Source organism: Amphiura filiformis, chromosome 2 (assembly GCF_039555335.1).
Source record: "Amphiura filiformis chromosome 2, Afil_fr2py, whole genome shotgun sequence".
In the NCBI taxonomy this organism is placed as follows: domain Eukaryota; kingdom Metazoa; phylum Echinodermata; class Ophiuroidea; order Amphilepidida; family Amphiuridae; genus Amphiura; species Amphiura filiformis.
In genome coordinates this window covers 89,551,929-89,578,803 of record NC_092629.1, presented here as the reverse complement: position 1 = coordinate 89,578,803, position 26,875 = coordinate 89,551,929, and the positions used below count along the sequence as shown (strand labels likewise).

General features: G+C 37.2%; 1 protein-coding gene across 1 annotated transcript in view; it reads left to right on the top strand.

The window, feature by feature from the left end:
• Positions 1-26,875, top strand: part of LOC140146807 (methyltransferase-like protein 27) — a 70,883-nt gene that overhangs the window by 32,254 nt on the left and 11,754 nt on the right. Inside the window, exon 2 of the mRNA XM_072168687.1 lies at positions 16,883-17,071. Within this exon, the coding sequence (XP_072024788.1) occupies positions 16,898-17,071 (174 nt within the window). The 5' untranslated portion in view covers positions 16,883-16,897. The remainder of the gene's footprint in view (positions 1-16,882; positions 17,072-26,875) is intronic.

Here is a 26,875-nt window from a genome sequence, read left to right as displayed (position 1 = left end):
CCCCAGAGGTCAAAGTTCAAAGGCTTTAAAAGGCAAAAAAAACGTTCGACCTATTTACACAATGTAGTGCAAAAGGTGGCATTTGGCTAGCTACCTGTATTTGCAATGATAACGGATTGGAACGTACGTCAATAGCAAATACGAGTCGTACGTTGAACCTATTAACGCACTGTAGTGTAAAAGATGGCATTTTGGTAGCTACCTGTATTTGCAATGATGACGGATTTGAACGTACGTCAATAGCAAAGACGTTCGACCTATTAACACAGTATAGTGCAAAAGACGGCATTTTGCGTGAGTATAAAAGGAGCTACAGTAGATTGCATGGTGTGAGTATAAAAGAATCTACAGTAGCTTACAGTAGATAGCAAAGTGTGAGCATAAAACTATCTACAGTAGATTTCCGACCCTGTCGCACTTTAATCTCTACTTAAGTGAGTATAAATTACAATAGATAGCAGGATGCGAATAAAACTATCTACTGTAGATATCAGGTGTGAGTATAAAAACAATTTTCAGTAGATACCAGGGTGTTACTTCAAAAGTAACTTCAGTAGATAGGAAAGTGTGAGTATAACAATTAACATTATAGATAGCGGGGTGTGAGTATAAAAGGAGCTACAGTAGATTGCATGGTGGGAGTATAAAAGAATCTACAGTAGATAGCAAAGTGTGAGTATAAAACTATCTACAGTAGATTTCTGACACTGTGATTCGTCGATTTATGTCTGCCGCGAAATTTTTGGACGTCCAAGATTGCATCTTGATCAGGCGTATAATTTTAGACGTGTTTTGTTGCTATCGGCCACCCATACATTATTGCGAATATTCGCAATAATTATTGCGAATATTCGCAATGTTATTGCGAATATTCGCAATGTTATTGCGAATATTCGCAATAACTTTGCACAATATCTAAAGTAGGCTCGGGGCCCATACTTGGTATAATGATGGCCCATGACCCCAAGAAATTTCCTGGGGTAGCCCCGACGGCAGAGGTCAAAGGTCATGGGCTACAGGGACCAATATGTGTAAAATTTCAAACAGCTCTAGCTCAAGAACCACAGCGCCCTCAGGGTTCATACTTGGTAAAATGTTGGCCCATGGCCCCAGATGTATCCTATGGTAGCTGCAACCCCAGAGGTCAAAGTTCAAAGGCAAAAAAAAAAAAAAAACGTTCGACCTATTTACACAATGTAGTGCAAAAGGTGGCATTTGGCTAGCTACCTGTATTTGCAATGATAACGGATTGGAACGTACGTCAATAGCAAATACGAGTCGTACGTTGAACCTATTAACGCACTGTAGTGTAAAAGATGGCATTTTGGTAGCTACCTGTATTTGCAATGATGACGGATTTGAACGTACGTCAATAGCAAAGACGTTCGACCTATTAACACAGTATAGTGCAAAAGACGGCATTTTGCGTGAGTATAAAAGGAGCTACAGTAGATTGCATGGTGTGAGTATAAAAGAATCTACAGTAGATAGCAAAGTGTGAGCATAAAACTATCTACAGTAGATTTCCGACCCTGTCGCACTTTAATCTCTACTTAAGTGAGTATAAATTACAATAGATAGCAGGATGCGAATAAAAACTATCTACTGTAGATATCAGGTGTGAGTATAAAACAATTTTCAGTAGATACCAGGGTGTTACTTCAAAAGTAACTTCAGTAGATAGGAAAGTGTGAGTATAACAATTAACATTATAGATAGCGGGGTGTGAGTATAAAAGGAGCTACAGTAGATTGCATGGTGGGAGTATAAAAGAATCTACAGTAGATAGCAAAGTGTGAGTATAAAAATATCTACAGTAGATTTCTGACACTGTGATTCGTCGATTTATGTCTGCCGCGAAATTTTTGGACGTCCAAGATTGCATCTTGATCAGGCGTATAATTTTAGACGTGTTTTGTTGCTATCGGCCACCCATACATTATTGCGAATATTCGCAATAATTATTGCGAATATTCGCAATATTATTGCGAATATTCGCAATATTATTGCGAATATTCGCAATAATTATTGCGAATATTCGCAATGTTATTGCGAATATTCGCAATAACTTTGCACAATATCTAAAGTAGGCTCGGGGCCCATACTTGGTATAATGATGGCCCATGACCCCCAGAAATTTCCTGGGGTAGCCCCGACGGCAGAGGTCAAAGGTCATGGGCTACAGGGACCAATATGTGTAAAATTTCAAACAGCTCTAGCTCAAGAACCACAGCGCCCTCAGGGTTCATACTTGGTAAAATGTTGGCCCATGGCCCCAGATGTATCCTATGGTAGCTGCAACCCCAGAGGTCAAAGTTCAAAGGCTTTAAAAGGCAAAAAACGTTCGACCTATTTACACAATGTAGTGCAAAAGGTGGCATTTGGCTAGCTACCTGTATTTGCAATGATAACGGATTGGAACGTACGTCAATAGAAAATACGAGTCGTACGTTGAACCTATTAACGCACTGTAGTGTAAAAGATGGCATTTTGGTAGCTACCTGTATTTGCAATGATGACGGATTTGAACGTACGTCAATAGCAAAGACGTTCGACCTATTAACACAGTATAGTGCAAAAGACGGCATTTTGCGTGAGTATAAAAGGAGCTACAGTAGATTGCATGGTGTGAGTATAAAAGAATCTACAGTAGATAGCAAAGTGTGAGCATAAAACTATCTACAGTAGATTTCCGACCCTGTCGCACTTTAATCTCTACTTAAGTGAGTATAAATTACAATAGATAGCAGGATGCGAATAAAAACTATCTACTGTAGATATCAGGTGTGAGTATAAAACAATTTTCAGTAGATACCAGGGTGTTACTTCAAAAGTAACTTCAGTAGATAGGAAAGTGTGAGTATAACAATTAACATTATAGATAGCGGGTGTGAGTATAAAAGGAGCTACAGTAGATTGCATGGTGGGAGTATAAAAGAATCTACAGTAGATAGCAAAGTGTGAGTATAAAACTATCTACAGTAGATTTCTGACACTGTGATTCGTCGATTTATGTCTGCCGCGAAATTTTTGGACGTCCAAGATTGCATCTTGATCAGGCGTATAATTTTAGACGTGTTTTGTTGCTATCGGCCACCCATACATTATTGCGAATATTCGCAATAATTATTGCGAATATTCGCAATAATTATTGCGAATATTCGCAATGTTATTGCGAATATTCGCAATGTTATTGCGAATATTCGCAATAATTATTGCGAATATTCGCAATGTTATTGCGAATATTCGCAATAACTTTGCACAATATCTAAAGTAGGCTCGGGGCCCATACTTGGTATAATGATGGCCCATGACCCCTAGAAATTTCCTGGGGTAGCCCTGACGGCAGAGGTCAAAGGTCATGGGCTACAGGGACCAATATGTGTAAAATTTCAAACAGCTCTAGCTCAAGAACCACAGCGCCCTCAGGGTTCATACTTGGTAAAATGTTGGCCCATGGCCCCAGATGTATCCTATGGTAGCTGCAACCCCAGAGGTCAAAGTTCAAAGGCTTTAAAAGGCAAAAAACGTTCGACCTATTTACACAGTGTAGTGCAAAAGGTGGCATTTGGCTAGCTACCTGTATTTGCAATGATAACGGATTGGAACGTACGTCAATAGCAAATACGTGTCGTACGTTGAACCTATTAACGCACTGTAGTGTAAAAGATGGCATTTTGGTAGCTACCTGTATTTGCAATGATGACGGATTTGAACGTACGTCAATAGCAAAGACGTTCGACCTATTAACACAGTATAGTGCAAAAGATGGCATTTTGCGTGAGTATAAAAGGAGCTACAGTAGATTGCATGGTGTGAGTATAAAAGAATCTACAGTAGATAGCAAAGTGTGAGCATAAAACTATCTACAGTAGATTTCCGACCCTGTCGCACTTTAATCTCTACTTAAGTGAGTATAAATTACAATAGATAGCAGGATGCGAATAAAAACTATCTACTGTAGATATCAGGTGTGAGTATAAAAACAATTTTCAGTAGATACCAGGGTGTTACTTCAAAAGTAACTTCAGTAGATAGGAAAGTGTGAGTATAACAATTAACATTATAGATAGCGGGGTGTGAGTATAAAAGGAGCTACAGTAGATTGCATGGTGGGAGTATAAAAGAATCTACAGTAGATAGCAAAGTGTGAGTATAAAACTATCTACAGTAGATTTCTGACACTGTGATTCGTCGATTTATGTCTGCCGCGAAATTTTTGGACGTCCAAGATTGCATCTTGATCAGGCGTATAATTTTAGACGTGTTTTGTTGCTATCGGCCACCCATACATTATTGCGAATATTCGCAATAATTATTGCGAATATTCGCAATAATTATTGCGAATATTCGCAATAATTATTGCGAATATTCGCAATGTTATTGCGAATATTCGCAATGTTATGCGAATATTCGCAATAATTATTGCGAATATTCGCAATGTTATTGCGAATATTCGCAATAACTTTGCACAATATCTAAAGTAGGCTCGGGGCCCATACTTGGTATAATGATGGCCCATGACCCTAGAAATTTCCTGGGGTAGCCCCGACGGCAGAGGTCAAAGGTCATGGGCTACAGGGACCAATATGTGTAAAATTTGAAACAGCTCTAGCTCAAGAACCACAGCGCCCTCAGGGTTCATACTTGGTAAAATGTTGGCCCATGGCCCCAGATGTATCCTATGGTAGCTGCAACCCCAGAGGTCAAAGTTCACAGGCTTTAAAAGGCAAAAAACGTTCGACCTATTTACACAGAGTAGTGCAAAAGGTGGCATTTGGCTAGCTACCTGTATTTGCAATGATAACGGATTGGAACGTACGTCAATATCAAATACGAGTCGTACGTTGAACCTATTAACGCATTGTAGTGTAAAAGATGGCATTTTGGTAGCTACCTGTATTTGCAATGATGACGGATTTGAACGTACGTCAATAGCAAAGACGTTCGACCTATTAACACAGTATAGTGCAAAAGATGGCATTTTGCGTGAGTATAAAAGGAGCTACAGTAGATTGCATGGTGTGAGTATAAAAGAATCTACAGTAGATAGCAAAGTGTGAGTATAAAACTATCTACAGTAGATTTCCGACCCTGTCGCACTTTAATCTCTACTTAAGTGAGTATAAAATTACAATAGATAGCAGGATGCGAATAAAAACTATCTACTATAGATATCAGGTGTGAGTATAAAAACAATTTTCAGTAGATACCAGAGTGTTACTACAAAAGTAACTTCAGTAGATCGGAAAGTGTGAGTATAACATTATAGATAGCATGGTGTGAGTATAAAAGGAGCTACAGTAGATTGCATGGTGGGAGTATAAAAGAATTTACAGTAGATAGCAAAGTGTGAGTATAAAACTATCTACAGTAGATTTCTGACACTGTGATTCGTCGATTTATGTCTGCCGCGAAATTTTTGGACGTCCAAGATTGCATCTTGATCAGGCGTATAATTTTAGACGTGTTTGTTGCTATCGGCCACCCATACATTATTGCGAATATTCGCAATAATTATTGCGAATATTCGCAATAATTATTGCGAATATTCGCAATATTATTGCGAATATTCGCAATGTTATTGCGAATATTCGCAATAATTATTGCGAATATTCGCAATGTTATTGCGAATATTCGCAATAACTTTGCACAATATCTAAAGTAGGCTCAGGGCCCATACTTGGAATAATGATGGCCCATGACCCCTAGAAATTTCCTGGGGTAGCCCTGACGCCAGAGGTCAAAGGTCATGGGCTACAGGGACCAATATGTGTAAAATTTCAAACAGCTCTAGCTCAAGAACTACAGCGCCCTCAGGGTTCATACTTGGTACAATGATGGCCCATGGCCCCAGATGTAGCCTATGGTAGCTGCAACCCCAAAGGTCAAAGTTCAAAGGCTTTAAAAGGCAAAATAGGTACGACCTATTAACACAGTGTAACGCAATAGGTAGCATTTCGTTAGCTACATGGGTTTACAATGATAACGGCCTGAATCGTACGTCAAGGAAATTGATCACTTGACAAAAACTCCCTTAAAAGGGAATGTGTAGGCATTTTGATATTGGTGCCTTGGACCACCTCAAAAGGTTGTCATTGTGGGACATGGGGTGTGGTTGGTTAATGGGTGTTAGGAGGGTAAAGGGTTGTCAAGGTTTGTAAGGGGGTGAGCAAGGGGTGGTCACCAGTTTTTAGATTTGGCGCCCAATTGGGCACTTTTTAAAATTTTAAGTGCTATGAGGATGATACTTATATCAATTAAAGCTTATAAAGAGGGCTTCAACATGATGGTTACCAACTTTTGGTTTTGGCGCCCAATTGGGCGCTTTTAAAATTTTTAGGTGCTATGAGGATGATACTTATATCAATTAAAGTTTATAACAAGGGCTTCCAAATGGTGGTCACCAATTGTTAGATTTGGTGCCCAATTGGGCGCTTTTTATTTTAGGTGCTATGAGGATGATACTTATATCAATTAAAGTTTATAACTGGGGCTTCCACATGGTGGTCACCAACTGTTGGATTTAACGCCCAATTGGGCGCTTTTTTATTTTAGGTGCTATGAGGATGATACTTATATCGATTAAAGTTTATAACAAGGGCTTTCACATGGTGGTCACTAACTGTTGGATTTTGCGCCCAATTTGGCGCTTTTTTATTTTAGGTGCTATGAGGATGATACTTATATCAATTAAAGTTTATAACAAGGGCTTCCACATGGTGGTCACCAACTGTTGGATTTGACGCCCAATTGGGCGCTTTTTATTTTAGGTGCTATGAGGATGATACTTATATCGATTAAAGTTTATAACAAGGGCTTCCACATGGTGGTCACCAACTGTTGGATTTGACGCCCAATTGGGTGCTTTTTAATTTTAGGTGCTATGAGGATGATACTTATATCAATTAAAGTTAATAACAAGGGCTTTCACATGATGGTTACCAATTTTTGGAATTGGCGCCCAATTTGGCGTTTTTTATTCTAAGAGCTATGAGGATGATTCTGATATCAATTAAAGCTTTTAACAAGGGCTTTTACATGATGGTCACCAAGTTTTCGTTTGTGAGCATAGGGGGGCCACGGGCATATATATTCGTGTTTGCTCAAACACAGCTGTGACATCTAGTTGCTTTTCTTTCCCTGGACAACATCCCGGGACAACATCAACGGGTTGCCATGGTGGGTCAAGGGGTGTGGTTGCTTTAAGGGTCTTAGGGTGGGTTAAGGGTTGTCACGGTGGGCAAGAGATGACATGATGGTCACCAATTTGTGACATAATCAAGGTGAATGAGTCGGATGTCGTTAATATTGTTTTTGAGATATTGGCAAAAACAGTGTTCCAATTCATTTGTTTTATATTTTTTCAGCCATTGGTAAATTGTTCATAACTCAGTAACCAGATGTCTGATTTTGATGGGGTTTGCACCAAAATGTAGCATTCATAAACTGCCAGAAAATGATGTAAAAATAAAACTTCTAATTGAAAATTGCCGACATGTGACTCATTCACCTTGATCATATCACATTTTTTGTTTTTGCTCCCAATGGGGCGCTCTTTTATTGTAGTTGCTGTGAGGATGATACTTATATCAATAAAAGCTTATAACAAGGGATCTCACATGGTGGTCACCAACTTTTGGATTTGGCGCCCAATTATTTGGCGCTTTTTGTTCACGGAGTGAACATTTTCCCCACTTGAACCCATATCTCATATGCACAGTTTATCCCTTATATACACTGTGTGTTAAATAGCTATTGTAGCCCAACAACCCTGTGGTTAAGAGGCTAGGAAATAATTCCTAATGTCTCATACCCAGGTTTGTATCCGGCTTTATCTAATCCTGCCCCACATGATAAGGACTTTTTAGCACATCTTATCTTGTATTGAGACAATGGCAGCCAAGACTATTTTTTTTCTTTTTTCTAAGCATGTTCACTATTGGATTGAGCCATCACATGATTATAATAGGCTTTACTGATTGGTGGGTAAGGTCAATGCTATTGTTTATTTTGTGATAAGGCTGAGCATATTACTGCATGAAAAATACACTACTATTTTGATACAGGCGATTTACTCAATTCCTTCCAACTGACAAAATCTAGTTCCTGTTATCTACCCAGTGGTGTTAGCTTATCATAATTGGATCCCTAATAATTATTGGGCCAAGGTTATTATCTGTATGGTATATTTATTGAATTTCAATAGGCCTATGATAGTGTAAGTGATTTGAAAGTTTCTATTTCAATGAGTTTCTTGCTGGATGGAGAGTTATATAAGCTAGAGTCAGGATGTAGGTATCATTATGCGTCAAATCACTAATTTATTGTAAGATCAGTGCAGAGTAGGTTAGATATTAAAATGAAAAGTTAGAACAAATTACTATACACCTGATCCGTGAACTGTGTCTTTTGAAAGACTCCTCTTGTTTATTTTAGGTGCTATGATCATGAGATATATATTGAAAAGACAGAAAGACAGAGCTTCTCATTGATACTTTGCAAATGTTTCTATAACTTCATAGATAGCTTTATACTCACACTTTGTTATCTACTGAAGATAGTTTTATACTTGCATGTTGCAATCTACTGAAGATACTTTTATTCTCAAACCCTGATATCTACTCTAGATATGTCATCTACATCAGATTCTTTGATACGCATACCCTGCCATCTACTTTAGCTCGTTTTACACTCATACCCTGCTATCTACTGAAGATACATTCATACTCAAACTTTGCTATCTACTCTAGATAGTTTTATAATTACTGAAGATACTTTTATTCTCAAACTCTAATATCTACTATAAATACTCACACCCCGATTTTTACTTGGGAGTTTTTATTCACCCTTTGAAATCTACTTTGGAACGTTTTGTACTCACACCCTGCTATCTACTCTACATATTTTTATACTCATGCTTTGCTGTCTACTGTGGATATATATACACTGACACCTTATCATCTACTTAAGATTCTTTTATACGCACACCCTGCCATCTACTTTAGCTCGTTTTACACTCATACCCTACTATCTGAATATACTTTTATACTCACACTTTGCTATCTACTGTAGATAGTTTTATATCACACTCTCCTATCTACTGAAGATACTTTTATTCCCACACACTGGTATCTGCTATATATAGGCCTACTGTCATACTCATAACCTGATATCTACTGTTGATAGTTTTATTCATACTTTGCTATCTACTTTAGAAAGGTTTTTACTCACACACTATCTACTGTAGATAGTTTTATGTTCACATTTTGCACCAGCTATCTACTGTCGATAGTTTTATACTCAATAATTATTGCGAATATTCGCAATAATTATTGCGAATATTCGCAATAATTTTTGCGAATATTCGCAATAACATTGCGAATATTCGCAATAACATTGCGAATATTCGCAATAACATTGCGCGAATATTCGCAATAACATTGCGAATATTCGCAATGTTATTGCGAATATTCGCAATGTTATTGCGAATATTCGCAATAATTATTGCGAATATTCGCAATATTATTGCGAATATTCGCAATAATTATTGCGAATATTCGCAATAATTATTGCGAATAATCGCAATAATCACACCACCAGTTTGATTATGTAGGCCTACTTATTAATGCAATCGGTGTTTCATGCTTCGGCGTCACGGTTCTATAACTTTATAGATAGTTTGATACTCACACTTTATTACCTACTGAAGATAGTTTTATACTTGCAGGTTGCAATCTACTGAAGATACTTTTATTCTCAAACCCTGATATCTACTCTAGATATGTCATCTACATTAGATTCTTTAATACGCATACCCTGTCATCTACTTTAGCTCGTTTTACACTCATACCCTGCTATCTACTGAAGATACATTAATACTCAAACTTTGCTATCTACTCTAGATAGTTTTATAATTACGTCCTCTAATCTACTGAAGATACTTTTATACTCACAGCCTACTACTGAAGATACTTTTATTCTCAAACTCTAATATCTACTATAAATACTCACACCCCGATTTTTACTTGTTGGGAGTTTTATTCACCCTTTGAAATCTACTTTAGAACGTTTTGTACTCACACCCTGCTATCTACTCTACATATTTTTATACTCATGCTTTGCTGTCTACTGTAGATATATTTACACGGACACCTTGTCATCTACTTAAGATTCTTTTATTCGCACACCCTGCCATCTACTTTAGCTCGTTTTACACTCATACCCTGCTATCTTCTGAATATACTTTTATACTCACACTTTGCTATCTACTCTAGATAGTTTAATAATCACACCTACTATCTACTGAAGATACTTTTATTCCCACACACTGATATCTGCTATATATAGGCCTACTGTCATACTCATAACCTGATATCTACTGTTGATAGTTTTATTCACACTTTGCTATCTACTTTAGAAAGGTTTTTACTCACACATTATCTACTCTAGATAGTTTTATGTTCACACTTTGCACCAGCTATCTACTGTCGATAGTTTTATACTCAATAATTATTGCGAATATTCGCAATGTTTCGCATAACATGCAATAACATTGCGAATATTCGCAATAATTATTGCGAATATTCGCAATATTATTGCGAATATTCGCAATAACATTGCGAATATTCGCAATAACATTGCGAATATTCGCAATAATTATTGCGAATATTCGCAATAACATTGCGAATATTTGCAATAATTATTGCGAATATTCGCAATAATATTGCGAATATTCGCAATAACATTGCGAATATTCGCAATAATTATTGCGAATATTCGCAATAATCACACCACCAGTTTGATTATGTAGGCCTACTTATTAATGCAATCGGTGTTTCATGCTTCGGCGTCACGGTTCTATAACTTTATAGATAGTTTGATACTCACACTTTATTACCTACTGAAGATAGTTTTATACTTGCATGTTGCAATCTACTGAAGATACTTTTATTCTCAAACCCTGATATCTACTCTAGATATGTCATCTACATCAGATTCTTTAATACGCATACCCTGTCATCTACTTTAGCTCGTTTTACACTCATACCCTGCTATCTACTGAAGATACATTAATACTCAAACTTTGCTATCTACTCTAGATAGTTTTATAATTACGTCCTCTAATCTACTGAAGATACTTTTATACTCACAGCCTACTACTGAAGATACTTTTATTCTCAAACTCTAATATCTACTATAAATACTCACACCCCGTTTTTTACTTGTTGGGAGTTTTATTCACCCTTTGAAATCTACTTTAGAACGTTTTGTACTCACACCCTGCTATCTACTCTACATATTTTTATACTCATGCTTTGCTGTCTACTGTAGATATATTTACACGGACACCTTGTCATCTACTTAAGATTCTTTTATTCGCACATCCTGCCATCTACTTTAGCTCGTTTTACACTCATACCCTGCTATCTTCTGAATATACTTTTATACTCACACTTTGCTATCTACTCTAGATAGTTTAATAATCACACCTACTATCTACTGAAGATACTTTTATTCCCACACACTGATATCTGCTATATATAGGCCTACTGTCATACTCATAACCTGATATCTACTGTTGATAGTTTTATTCACACTTTGCTATCTACTTTAGAAAGGTTTTTACTCACACATTATCTACTCTAGATAGTTTTATGTTCACACTTTGCACCAGCTATCTACTGTCGATAGTTTTATACTCAATAATTATTGCGAATATTCGCAATAATTATTGCGAATATTCGCAATAATTATGCGAATATTCGCAATAACATTGCGAATATTCGCAATAACATTGCGAATATTCGCAATAATTATTGCGAATATTCGCAATAACATTGCGAATATTCGCAATAACATTGCGAATATTCGCAATAACATTGCGAATATTTGCAATAATTATTGCGAATATTCGCAATAACATTGCGAATATTCGCAATAATTATTGCGAATATTCGCAATAGTCACACCACCAGTTTGATTATGTAGGCCTACTTATTAATGCAATCGGTGTTTCATGCTTCGGCGTCACGGTTCTATAACTTTATAGATAGTTTGATACTCACACTTTATTACCTACTGAAGATAGTTTTATACTTGCATGTTGCAATCTACTGAAGATACTTTTATTCTCAAACCCTGATATCTACTCTAGATATGTCATCTACATCAGATTCTTTAATACGCATACCCTGTCATCTACTTTAGCTCGTTTTACACTCATACCCTGCTATCTACTGAAGATACATTTATACTCAAACTTTGCTATCTACTCTAGATAGTTTTATAATTACGTCCTCTAATCTACTGAAGATACTTTTATACTCACAGCCTACTACTGAAGATACTTTTATTCTCAAACTCTAATATCTACTATAAATACTCACACCCCGATTTTTACTTGTTGGGAGTTTTATTCACCCTTTGAAATCTACTTTAGAACGTTTTGTACTCACACCCTGCTATCTACTCTACATATTTTTATACTCATGCTTTGCTGTCTACTGTAGATATATTTACACGGACACCTTGTCATCTACTCAAGATTCTTTTATACGCACACCCTGCCATCTACTTTAGCTCGTTTTACACTCATACCCTGCTATCTTCTGAATATACTTTTATACTCACACTTTGCTATCTACTCTAGATAGTTTAATAATCACACCTACTATCTACTGAAGATACTTTTATTCCCACACACTGATATCTGCTATATATAGGCCTACTGTCATACTCATAACCTGATATCTACTGTTGATAGTTTTATTCACACTTTGCTATCTACTTTAGAAAGGTTTTTACTCACACATTATCTACTCTAGATAGTTTTATGTTCACACTTTGCACCAGCTATCTACTGTCGATAGTTTTATACTCAATAATTTTTGCGAATATTCGCAATAATTATTGAATATTCGCAATAACATTGCGAATATTCGCAATAACATGCGAATATTCGCAATAATTATTGCGAATATTCGCAATAATTATTGCGAATATTCGCAATAACATTGCGAATATTCGCAATAACATTGCGAATATTCGCAATAACATTGCGAATATTCGCAATAACATTGCGAATATTCGCAATAACATTGCGAATATTCGCAATAATTATTGCGAATATTCGCAATATATTGCGAATATTCGCAATAACATTGCGAATATTCGCAATAATTATTGCGAATATTCGCAATAACATTGCGAATATTCGCAATAACATTGCGAATATTCGCAATAACATTGCGAATATTCGCAATAATTTGCGAATATTCGCAATAATATTGCGAATATTCGCAATAATTATTGCGAATATTCGCAATAATCACACCACCAGTTTGATTATGTAGGCCTACTTATTAATGCAATCGGTGTTTCATGCTTCGGCGTCACGGTTCTATAACTTTATAGATAGTTTGATACTCACACTTTATTACCTACTGAAGATAGTTTTATACTTGCATGTTGCAATCTACTGAAGATACTTTTATTCTCAAACCCTGATATCTACTCTAGATATGTCATCTACATCAGATTCTTTAATACGCATACCCTGTCATCTACTTTAGCTCGTTTTACACTCATACCCTGCTATCTACTGAAGATACATTAATACTCAAACTTTGCTATCTACTCTAGATAGTTTTATAATTACGTCCTCTAATCTACTGAAGATACTTTTATACTCACAGCCTACTACTGAAGATACTTTTATTCTCAAACTCTAATATCTACTATAAATACTCACACCCCGATTTTTTTTTTGTTGGGAGTTTTATTCACCCTTTGAAATCTACTTTAGAACGTTTTGTACTCACACCCTGCTATCTACTCTACATATTTTTATACTCATGCTTTGCTGTCTACTGTAGATATATTTACACGGACACCTTGTCATCTACTTAAGATTCTTTTATTCGCACACCCTGCCATCTACTTTAGCTCGTTTTACACTCATACCCTGCTATCTTCTGAATATACTTTTATACTCACACTTTGCTATCTACTCTAGATAGTTTAATAATCACACCTACTATCTACTGAAGATACTTTTATTCCCACACACTGATATCTGCTATATATAGGCCTACTGTCATACTCATAACCTGATATCTACTGTTGATAGTTTTATTCACACTTTGCTATCTACTTTAGAAAGGTTTTTACTCACACATTATCTACTCTAGATAGTTTTATGTTCACACTTTGCACCAGCTATCTACTGTCGATAGTTTTATACTCAATAATTATTGCGAATATTCGCAATAATTATTGCGAATATTCGCAATAACATTGCGAATATTCGCAATAACATTGCGAATATTCGCAATAATTATTGCGAATATTCGCAATAACGTTGCGAATATTTGCAATAATTATTGCGAATATTCGCAATAACATTGCGAATATTCGCAATAACATTGCGAATATTCGCAATAACATTGCGAATATTCGCAATAATTATTGCGAATATTCGCAATAATCACACCACCAGTTTGATTATGTAGGCCTACTTATTAATGCAATCGGTGTTTCATGCTTCGGCGTCACGGTTCTATAACTTTATAGATAGTTTGATACTCACACTTTATTACCTACTGAAGATAGTTTTATACTTGCATGTTGCAATCTACTGAAGATACTTTTATTCTCAAACCCTGATATCTACTCTAGATATGTCATCTACATCAGATTCTTTAATACGCATACCCTGTCATCTACTTTAGCTCGTTTTACACTCATACCCTGCTATCTACTGAAGATACATTTATACTCAAACTTTGCTATCTACTCTAGATAGTTTTATAATTACGTCCTCTAATCTACTGAAGATACTTTTATACTCACAGCCTACTACTGAAGATACTTTTATTCTCAAACTCTAATATCTACTATAAATACTCACACCCCGATTTTTTACTTGTTGGGAGTTTTATTCACCCTTTGAAATCTACTTTAGAACGTTTTGTACTCACACCCTGCTATCTACTCTACATATTTTTATACTCATGCTTTGCTGTCTACTGTAGATATATTTACACGGACACCTTGTCATCTACTTAAGATTCTTTTATACGCACACCCTGCCATCTACTTTAGCTCGTTTTACACTCATACCCTGCTATCTTCTGAATATACTTTTATACTCACACTTTGCTATCTACTCTAGATAGTTTAATAATCACACCTACTATCTACTGAAGATACTTTTATTCCCACACACTGATATCTGCTATATATAGGCCTACTGTCATACTCATAACCTGATATCTACTGTTGATAGTTTTATTCACACTTTGCTATCTACTTTAGAAAGGTTTTTACTCACACATTATCTACTCTAGATAGGTTTATGTTCACACTTTGCACCAGCTATCTACTGTCGATAGTTTTATACTCAATAATTATTGCGAATATTCGCAATAATTATTGCGAATATTCGCAATAATTATTGCGAATATTCGCATAATAACATGCGAATATTCGCAATAACATTGCGAATATTCGCAATAATTATTGCGAATATTCGCAATAATATTGCGAATATTCGCAATAACATTGCGAATATTCGCAATAACATTGCGAATATTCGCAATAATTATTGCGAATATTCGCAATAATATTTCTAATTTTCTTTTTTTTTTTTTTTGGCACTAATATGCTTCCGTATAATAAGGCCCTAAAAGATAATTAATTTACTTATTATTAAATGACTTTTTCTTGGCCTTAAATAAACTATTAATATTTACATGTATGCTAAATGGAGTATACCTAAAATTTAGGAATAAATGCAGTACCTAAAATACAGGATGAGAATCCGACACGCAAACCTACAGAAATTTTGCCATTGAAGCAATTTTGATAACAACAATATTTATTTTCAAAATAGACTTTAGCAGTAAAGTGTTTGTATTATGTTAGATACGTTGTAATAAAACCTGATTTTACATATTTTGTATATTAATTTTATCTGAGGACTTGCAGCAAATTGATTGATATACGTACGAGGGTCATTCAAAAAGTTCTACCCGTTGGGCCTGGGTCATAAGTTTTGTTTTGTTAAAGGTAGTTACTTAAAAATTTGCATACAAATAGTTCGTAATGTCACCTACAGGTGGTGAAAAAAATCATGTCAAGACCAATTTCAGATTTTTGTTGGTGACCTGAAAACCACGTAATTATATTTTTGTTGGTGTGGTGATGTGGAGGAAATGGTGATGATTATGATGACGACGACGATGATGATGATGATGATGATGTTGATGACGATGACAGATGATGACGATGATCATGTTAATGATGATGTTATTAACACACAAACGACAAAGATCACTATATCGATACTAGTATCCAACTAGTATCCGCTAGCGGATATTTTCGGATAGCTCCAGAATACCTACCGGATGCTATCCCGTACATGCCGGAACTATACCGATACTTTTTTTCTTTTTCTATTCTTATCGACGTATTCATTGGTATTATAGACTATTAAGATACCTAACTATATATTTTGATGTGGGACGTGAATTCAATCAATCAAATGACAAGAATTTTAGTATGGTTATACAGCCCTATGCGTACATTCAAATCAGGACCGTTCCTAGGGATTTTGCCGCCCTAGGCAAAGCCTCTCCCTGCCGCCCTACCAATTAAGCATACCAAAAAAGTGTTAAGGGGGTACCCCTTGAAAACTCATCGGTTTTGACCTATTTGTATACCGCCCACAACTGTTTTCCTTTCTATATTCCCATTTTTTATTTTTTCGCCTTTTTTTGCGCCCCTCTACGTTTGCCGCCGTAGGCAACCACCTTACCTGGCCTGATGGTCGGAACGGCCCTGATTCAAATAGCCTAACACATCATTTCAATCCACGCAGGTGAGAATCAGAACGATGTTGTCAAAGAATAAATCAAACGATTTGAACGATGGTGGCGATAATTTAGTGAAAGAACAAGTTGAGGAACGTGATCAACGGATACGCGATGGGTTGGCCAAAATTGGAGAGGAAGGTACTGCTGAGGAACTGATAGAATTCTACAATAAGAATGCCAAGGAATTTGAGGAGGTTTGTGTTTTTTATTTATTTCATCGTTGATTTGAAAAGAAAAGGAAATAGCTGAGGCTCCCTGCAACCGCATTCCGCCAACCAACTCATGAAAGTAGTGTCAATGTTAGATTTTAATGTTAGGATTAGGCACGACATCTTTTTGGTCCTTTGCGCTATCGGTACCCGAAAAGGCACAGATGGCTCTTTCTATCGTACCCTGAACATTTGTACAGTGCATGTATTTTTTATTTAAATGAAAAACAATAACACTTTGCAACTGTTAATTATTGTACTTGATACAATTTCCAGGGAGTGAAGTTAAGAATCATCGGTACCTAATCAGGTACCGATAGTTCTATGAGACCAAATTCGATGTTGTGCCTTAGGTTTTCTTAACGCGGCTGTGTACTCTAGACATGGTTTCTTTCGCAAAATTGAGCTTTTTTGATAAGTTTGTACTTTGTTATGTTTTTTATAAATTTAAGGAATGAAAATCCAGATTTGTAAACTCCAACTGCAATATTTTAAGGATTTTATTTCACTATTCCACTCGTATTTGAAATTGAAAAGGAAAGAAAATCTTTGTTGTACCAGCAGGGTACACGCGAGCAACCGCGCATCGCGTTGCGTATCGCGCAATTTGTTAACGCACAAATACGCTACGCATACGCAACGCGTACCTACATGCGCGGCGCATCTTATGGAAGCACCACGGAAGCACTGATTTCACAAAACCTAGCGGTCAAATGGCTCCGTTTTAGCTGATAAAATGTGGGTTTTTCAAGTTCTTTCCCCGATTTAAATATCAAGTTATGAATGGATTTCGCTCAAACCTCTCAAGGGGCTGTGGATTTACCCGATGTTCACGTTATATAAGGTAGAAAAACGAAAACTGCCGCATTCTCCTGTAAGATTCGATGAAAGTGCATAATGTCACCACTTTAAACTTCAACGGCCATTCTTTCAATGTTCATTTTCTCGGTAAAATGACGATTTAGGTACACGATAACTCAATAAATACAGCATCTATAGGTAAGCAAATATGATCATCGTAAAAAGCATGATCGACTCAAGAAACGGTTTTCTCATTTTTTTATATTTTGGTCTATTTCCGATTTTGGGCATCATTTTGTGCAAATAGGCGTTTTTGAATTTTAAAAGTTCATTTTGATGCCTTATATGGTCAATATCTCAAAAAATAAGGCCAATATCAAAAAATAAAAAACCGTTTTTGGAATGGAGCCTCAAGATTGAGCTAAAAACAAAATAAAATATTTTGGAAAGAATGTTTTTTGTTATGATGTACCTAACAAATATTGCCAAAAACTTGTTGTTTTTACCCCAAATCTGTATTTATATTAAGATTTATTGATGTCTTGCCTTCATAAAAATGTATACTTTGCGCGAATAATTACAAAGTTATTGCACTTTTACTACATGCATGTCTGAGAGTACACAGCCACCTTAAGGTAGACTTTTTCGTACGCTAGGTCAAAGGTCACGATGACGTCACTTCCGGGCCAAAGGTCAACCGAGGTCAAAGGTCACGGGTCAAAGGTCACGATGACGTCACTTCCGGGTCAAAGGTCAGCCGAGGTCAAAGGTCACGGGTCAAAGGTCACGATGACGTCACTTCCGTGTCAAAGGTCATCAGGGGGTCAAAGGTCGATTTTAATATTCATGAGATGGGCGTGGCTTATATGAATATTCATGAGATGGGCGTGGCTAATTTGAATATTCATGATGTGGGCGTGGCTAATTAGCATATATGAATATTCACGAGATGGGCGTGGCTAATTAGCATATATGAATAAAATTTTGAAAAAAGTTGAAAAAAAATGAAAAAATTTCAAAATAAAATTTAAAAAAATTTCAAATAAAATTTCAAAAAAAATTTCAAAAAAATTTCAAAAAAAAATGTCAAAAGAAAATTTCAAAAAAAATTTCAAAAAAAATTTCAAAAAAAATTATAAAAACATTTTTGAAAAAAAAATAGAAAAAATAATTTTTTTAGAGTGACCCTTGACCCTGAAGTGGCCTTTGACCCGAAATGACCCGTTTTTGTTCTAGAAACACCGAAATTTTAAAAATAAGGGAAAAAATTTGCCTAAAATAACGCGTCGTATCGGGCGTATTACGAAACCCATCGGCGTAAAATTCGGTATATACGGTAAGGGTCGAATTACGAGCTATCCGCGGGGGTCGAGGGGTCGAAAGGACGATGATTAATTTTGTCTAGGGAAATATCATATCGAGGTAAAACTTAAAGCCCTGATCATGCTACACGGAAGCGACCCTCGACCCGGAAGTGACACCGATTGCACGATAAAATGCTTCAAAATGAGTCAAAGAGCTGGGTAATGTAGTGCATTTTGACCATGAATATTTCTCTTTCGTAGACCCGTGTGGAGTATTCGTATTCCGATTGTGAAGGGGAATCGCGATATGGAACCGGATAAAACCTGTTCTCCTATCCCCTCCCACCACCACCACATACAACAAAATGAATTCATAACCTCATTAATAAACGCGATGCGTGCGATCCAATCATATTTTATTATCTGTGAAAACGCGAACCAGCGCGAACGCAAATCGAGGTCATTAATATCTCACAATTGACCTCACTTTATCGACCTTAGAAAAGCGTTCGACACCGTAAATCATGATATTTTGCTTAGAAAGCTCCATTATATTGGGGCATCTGAAGATACAGTTAAATGGTTTGCATCGTATTTATCTTGTAGAAAGCAAAGAGTTACTTTTAAGGGTATTGTCTCTGATTCTCTTGAAATAAAAGTTGGTGTTCCGCAGGGCAGTATATTGGGCCCATTATTATTTTTGATTTTTATCAATGATATGCCAAATGTAATATCACATGGGAAAATATCTATGTACGCAGACGATACCACTCTGTCTGTCAGTGGTACTGATACTGATATTATTTCTAAAAAGCTCACTGACGATCTTTCTGCAATTAAGGCATGGTTAAATGTAAACAAATTGTTTCTTAATACTGATAAGACAAATGTTATGCTCATTGGTAGTGAGCCTAAGTTACGTAATGATAAATGCTCTGCTTTTTCAGTTTCCATTGATGATTGTCAACTTGTAAGAGTTCATAGTGCCAAATGTCTTGGTGTAAAGATAGATTCTAAATTACTTTGGCACGATCATGTTAATTCAGTCATACAGAAATTGTTTTGTAAAATAGGACTCTTGAGACGTCTAAAAACATTTCTTGACGTTCGCACTCTTAATGTTTTATATAATGCTTCTGTCACACTACACCGAATAGGTCTTCCGTACAAGAAACGGATGGTATTTTAGTAAATCCGTTGTTGTTCGTCAATGATCGTTTTATGTTCTTTGTATGTCCTGCTATCATCCGCCAAATGCGTTTCGTGTTAGGTGATGTTCGTTAAGTCCGTCGGCAAGTTTTGTGCATGCACAAAACTTGAAACGGAGTGTACCGAATACACATGTTCGGTATTTATCCGATGTGTGTTCGTATGGTGCTGCATATTGCCGGAGTTTGTTCGTTCTCCTTTCGTTCATGTTTGTTCTTTGTTCGTTGCACTCGGCCCGTGTTCGTTGTAAATACGTTCCTGTGAGGCCTTCACCACCGGATAGCATATTTTTGCATTAGGTGATGTACGTTGACCCAGACCGTGTTAGTGTCACACTACACCGGATCGGTCTTCCGTATAAAAAACAGATGGTATTTTAGCAAATCCGTTAGTGTTCGTCAATGTTCGTTTTATGTTCTTCATATGTCCTGCTATTATCCGCCAAATGCGTTTCGTGTTAGGTGATGTTTGTTTAGTCCGTCGACAATACGTTTCAAGTTTTGTGCATGCACAAAACTTGAAACGGAGTGTACCGAATACACATGTTCGGAAGTTGTCCGATGTGTGTTCGTACTGTTCTGTATAATACCCTGGGTTTGTTCGTTATTCTTTCGTTTATATACCGCAGGTGTTTGCAAGGTTTCGCAGGCGCTTGTGCCGGATGTAGGCCTATGGCGAACATGTGCATCGATCATGGGGGGACTTTCTGAAGGGTGTGTGACGCAGTATCATATTGCCCCAGTACTTTTGTGACTGACAAGAAGAAAAAGGGGAAAGGAGAGAAAAAGAAAAGAAAGTGAGAAAAATTGAAGAGAGAAGAGAAGAGAAAAGTTAAATTGCACGTAATTTAGTAGGACCATGCATGTAAGTAGTATTGAGGGAGGGTACTTTCTGAAGGGTAGAGGACGCAATATCAAATTCCTACCAGTTTTAGTGATTGACAAGAAAGAAAAAGAAGAGAAAACATGGAAAAGGTTAAATTGTACGTTATTGAGTAGGCCCAGGATAGTATATAGTAAGCCTAAGTATAGGCCTGTGATTATTATAGGCAGTGCTTAAATGTGGTTCCTTGGTCCAAAAGCCTGTGAAAAATACTGCCGGCCCGTCGATATGTAGGGCCCGTGACATTTTGTCACAAAAATCAGTATTAAGACGGACTTAGGTCTATAACTGACTTTAACATATCAATCCATGCATGTATTACCTGAAATTACGAGTCTGAAGTCTTATCTAAGTGATGTCAGTGGATCAGTGTAACATTTTAAATTTTGCAAATTCAGTTCGGGCCTTCTTTGTTTTTTGTTAAGGCAATAATAGTGTAAAAATGATGCACCAAAAACAATTTACCAAATTTTCCATTTTTAAAACTAAATTTCTACACAATAGGCCTAGGCCTAATAATGTAAATAGGCCCTACAGTGCCCATGCAAATGGTTTCAATTGCACCTTCATTTTGAAAAATGGACAAGTCTTCCTTTTTGCTTCTGCTATGGACATCCACGTGTTATTTTAAAAATAATTGTTTATATTATACAATAATCATAATGGTGAAAACTTTTCAATGGCTTCAATTGGGCTTTCGTTTCACCAATTTGCGGCTGTTTCAAACTAAAATAGTACCCAATAATAGTGCTAAAATTGATCCAAAAAATGACAAATGGCTTCAATTGGGCCTTCATTGTCCAAAGGTTTCTCACGTCTATTGCCCCCGGACGCTGGTTGCCCTGATATATCAGATTTGTAGCCCTTTTGTACTTATTAGCCAATATTTGACCATTTTCGTCAAAGTTTTCCCCCTTAAAAGTTGTTTTTCCCCACTTTGTTCACCCTCTGAAAAAGTGCTTGCTACGTCACTGCCTCTAAGGGGTCAAAAACCCTCTCAAACACCCTCTCCTCCCCCACTTTTCTGATAGGGTGGACGTCCCTGTTGGTGCCACATGCCACGGATTCGCCGGTCATTTGTCGGACGTTGAACGATTGAATATAAAACGCCTGCAGGATTATTAGCGGCCACAACGCATAGAGAGACGAACGGGAATCGGACCCCCAAATCCGGACATTTGTAGGACGTTGACCCCCAAATCCGGTCATTTGTCGGACGATGAACGATCGAATATAAGACGCCTGCAGGATTATTAGCAGCCACAACGCATAGAGAAACGAACGGGAATCGGACCCCAAATCCGGTCATTTGTCGGACGTTGAACGATCGGATATAAGACGCCTGCAGGATTATTAGCGGCCACAACGCATAGAGAGACGAACGGGAATCGGACCCAAAATCCCACCGAATCTTCTGCCGGACTGGTGATTTTTCCACCGAATAAAATATTTTTGTATTCGGTGATGTACGTTGATCCAGTCCGTCGTAGTGTGACAGACCTATAAGGCTCTTATCCAACCGCAGTTCGACTATTGCAGTGTAGTTTGGTTTGGTCGCTTCAATGAAGATGTACGTAAATTATGTGTTTTACAAAAGCGATGTGCTAGAATAATATTGCGTGCCAACTACCTTACGTCTTCTGATATAATGTTTCCTATATTAGGTTGGGAATCACTTCCAAATCGTGCAATGTATTTCAAATCACTGTTAATGTTTAAATGTCTTAACGATATATCACCACAGTACCTTATCAACAGGTTTTCTTATGTACATGAAAAACATAATGTGAACACCAGACAAGCTGCGTCCAATTTATTGGCTCTACCGCCTTGCACAAATGGTTATGACACTGGGTACTTTAAATCATCTTTTTCATACAGTGGGGTTGAGGTTTGGAATAAACTGAGTAATGATGTAAGAAGTTCTATAAATGTGCAGATTTTCAAGCAAAGATTCAAGTCTTAAAAAAATTGAGCATGTACTTGTTAATGATGTATTTCTATTCTACTTTGAAAATTGTATATATTTCTGTATTTTAATTTTGTAACTAATAGTTGTATATTTTATATAAATTGCATGTTGAAAATTGTTGCCTTTTAATGTTATGTAAATGTATTGCAGGGCCCCATGTAAGACCAGCTATCGGCTGAATTGGGCTACCCTGGATAAATATGAATAAAATAAATAAATAATAAATAATGCGTAATTGTTCCAATGTCGCACACAATCAGGGCTGTGACACTCGTATTCAAACCCTGTATAAAAATTGAAGTCACTTTACGGCAACTTAATTGACACATCGGCAGTTTGAGTGACAGTTGCTAGGCTTTTTCAGTACACCTAGTAACGTCCTGGTAACGCTCAGGCACCTTAGCCTAAAATTTACGCACGGTTCGCACAACAACGTTGTGCGTACTTCTGCCACGGTGGAACAGACTTATCCTATATTCAATTGACAAGTTCGTATTTGATTGACAGTTGCTGGGCATTTTCAGTACACCAAATTTATCCAAGATGGCGCCCATCGACTGCCAATTTTTCGGACCCCTTCCAGCAAAAATACAGCTTATTTAGCCAGTCTCGTCATAGGGTCCTCGAACAGAATATATTCCTAGCATATTGAGCTAACTCCTCAGCTATTTGGTTTTTCACGATATTATAGTAATAGAAAGATTCGACCAAATGTTCGCCGTTTTTCGCCATTTAATTTTTTTGGAAACGATGACGTAAACATTGCATCATCTCTTCCACAGGTTATACACTCCTACACGTACCGGGCCCAGCTAGGCCATCACATGCATGAAGGCGCATAGGCTGAATGAATGACTTCATTTGCGCAAACGAGTGGCTTATCCTATAGTATATTAGTACTCGAGAATCCTTGACACAATTGACTTCTGCGTGCGCCGTATTGTGCGTCCAACGAACTGCGCGCGCGCTGGCTGCCGTATTTGGATTGCGCGCTACCATATTTGCACAGATTCTGATACGCACTTTTGTTATTGGTCGTTTTGTTTTAGCCTGATCGATTTTGGGAAAGGGAAGATGTAAGAGTTGTTTATTTTTACAAACTTTTGAGGAAAATGTTGTGTTATTTTGTAAAGTTAAAAGATCAAAGTGACGGTTATGAATGAGGTTAATAACTTTGCATCGGTTATATGTCGGGCATTGTGAAAAATCTAAACATTTTGCTTTGGACCTCGGAATATCCTCGGGGCTGCGCCCTCGGGATATTCCTCGGTTCAAAGGCAAAATGTTTAGATTTTTCACAATGCCCTCCAAATAACCGATGCGCAGTTATTAACCTCTAATCAATGCGTCAATTGCGTAACAAATTGCGTCAGTTACGCAACAAAATGCGTCAAAGCGTAACAAAATGCGTCAAAGCGTAACAAAATGCGTCAATTGCGTATTGAAATGCGTCACAGCGTAATAAATTGCTTTAAAATGCGTTGATTAAGCAGTTTAATGCGTAAATTGCGTAATGATTAGCGTAACGCAAAAGTTTAGTATATAAGTCGGTCATTTTAAACCTTTCGATCATTTCGATCCTAACTTCCGAAAAGTCGACATGAATACTTTTAAATCTTACCCTTGCTCCGTGTGCGGCAGGACGTTCTCGCGCAAGTACGATCTCGAGAGACACAAGCGACACGTACACCTTGAAGAAGAAGAGGATGATGATGAAGACGAGGAGGAGGAGTCCGACGATAACGACTCGGAGGTTGTCTCGGACAGAGAATCCGGCGACGAACTGGAAGACAACGAGGCTTATCGGGAATGGTACGCGGGAGCTAAAGAAGCCACGGAAGATATGAGGAGGGAAAAATACGAAAAGTACGTCGGCGACGGCATGGATCCGGAGATGGCGAGGGAAAAGGCCCATTTGAAAACGGTATGGGCCGTAAAACGCGACTTTTTCGAGCGGTACAGCGCGTTTCTACGAAGCCACGCGCTTCTCAAAGACGACAGAGTTTACGCGGAGATCGCGGACGATCTCGAGGAGAAAATGGAGAATGGCGTCGAGGTGGATAAAGCCGTGTTGAGAACGATGGCTAAACATCGCTCTAAATTTGATGGGCTGTTCCATTATGATGAAGATGTTGAGGAATCCACCATGGGCGAAGACGATGAAGATTAACCCGCGAATATTTTTAAAGATAATAAAAAGTAGAGAAACAAAATATCGCCGCTTTTAGTCGTTATTACCCCAATTTTAAACCTCTAACATCCCTTTCGCGTTACGCATTTTGTCTCGCCATGGATGTAATTTGACGCAATTTGTTACGTAAAGACGCAATTAAGGGGTCAAGTGTCACTTCCGAGTCAAAGGTCAACCGGAAGTGCATTTTGAAATGTTCCACCATTTTGTATCGGAAGTGCGCCATTTTGTACCGGAAACGATGTCAGATTTAAATTACGTAAAGAGTCACTCTATTTTTGACGCATTTTGAAATAATTTGTTACGCAATTTAAGCAATTTGTTACGCTTTGACACATTTTAGGAAGCAATGATGCATTTTTTACGCAATTTGTTACTACGCAATTTAAGCAATTTGTTACGATTTGACGTATTTTAGGACGCAATGATGCATTGTTGACGCAATTTGTTACGCTTTGACGCATTTCGTTACGCGATCGACACATTTTGATGCAATTCGTTACGCGATCGACGCATTTTGACACATTTCGTTACGCTTTGACGCATTTCATTACGCAATCGGCGCATTTCGTTACGCAATCGGCGCATTTCGTTACGCTTTGACGCATTTCATTACGCGATCGATCATTTCATTACGCGATCGACGCATTGGTGTATTTTGCTGTATGTGATGGTGGTAGTGGGAGGTGGTAGGACTGGTTCTAACTGGTTTTAATCCAGTTCTATGTCACGCCGATCATAAGTCATTTTATACGAGTACGTGGACACGTAGGGATCAAAGTTCGTCAAAGGGTCGCTCCGGGCCAAGCATCACTTCCCGGTCGAGGGTTGCTTCCGTGTAGCATGGTGAGGGAGTTTTACCTCAATACGTAATATAAAACGAAAAATACGACATTTCCCTAGACAAAATTAATTTTTTAAGCGCATTGACCTTTCGACCCCCTCGACCCCCGCGGATAGCTCGTAATTCGACCCTTACCGTATATACCGAGTTTGAAGCCGATACCTTCCGTAACACGCCCGATACGACGCGTTATTTTAGGCATTTTTTCCCTTATTTTTAAAATTTCGGTGTTTCTAGAACAAAAACGGGTCATTTCGGGTCAAAGGTCACTTCAGGGTCAAGGGTCACTCTAAAAAAATTATTTTTTCTATTTTTTTTTCACAAATGTTTTTATAATTTTTTTTGAAATTTTTTTTTGAAATTTTTTTTTGAATTTTTTTCTTGAAATTGTTTTTTTTAATTTTTTTTTTGAAATTTTCTTTTGAAATTTTTTTTTTGAAATTTTTTCTAGAAATTTTTTTTTTTTTTGAAATTTTATTTGAAATTTTTTTTCAAAATTTTATTCATATATGCTAATTAGCCACGCCCATCTCGTGAATATTCATATATGCTAATTAGCCAGGCCCACATCATGAATATTCAAATT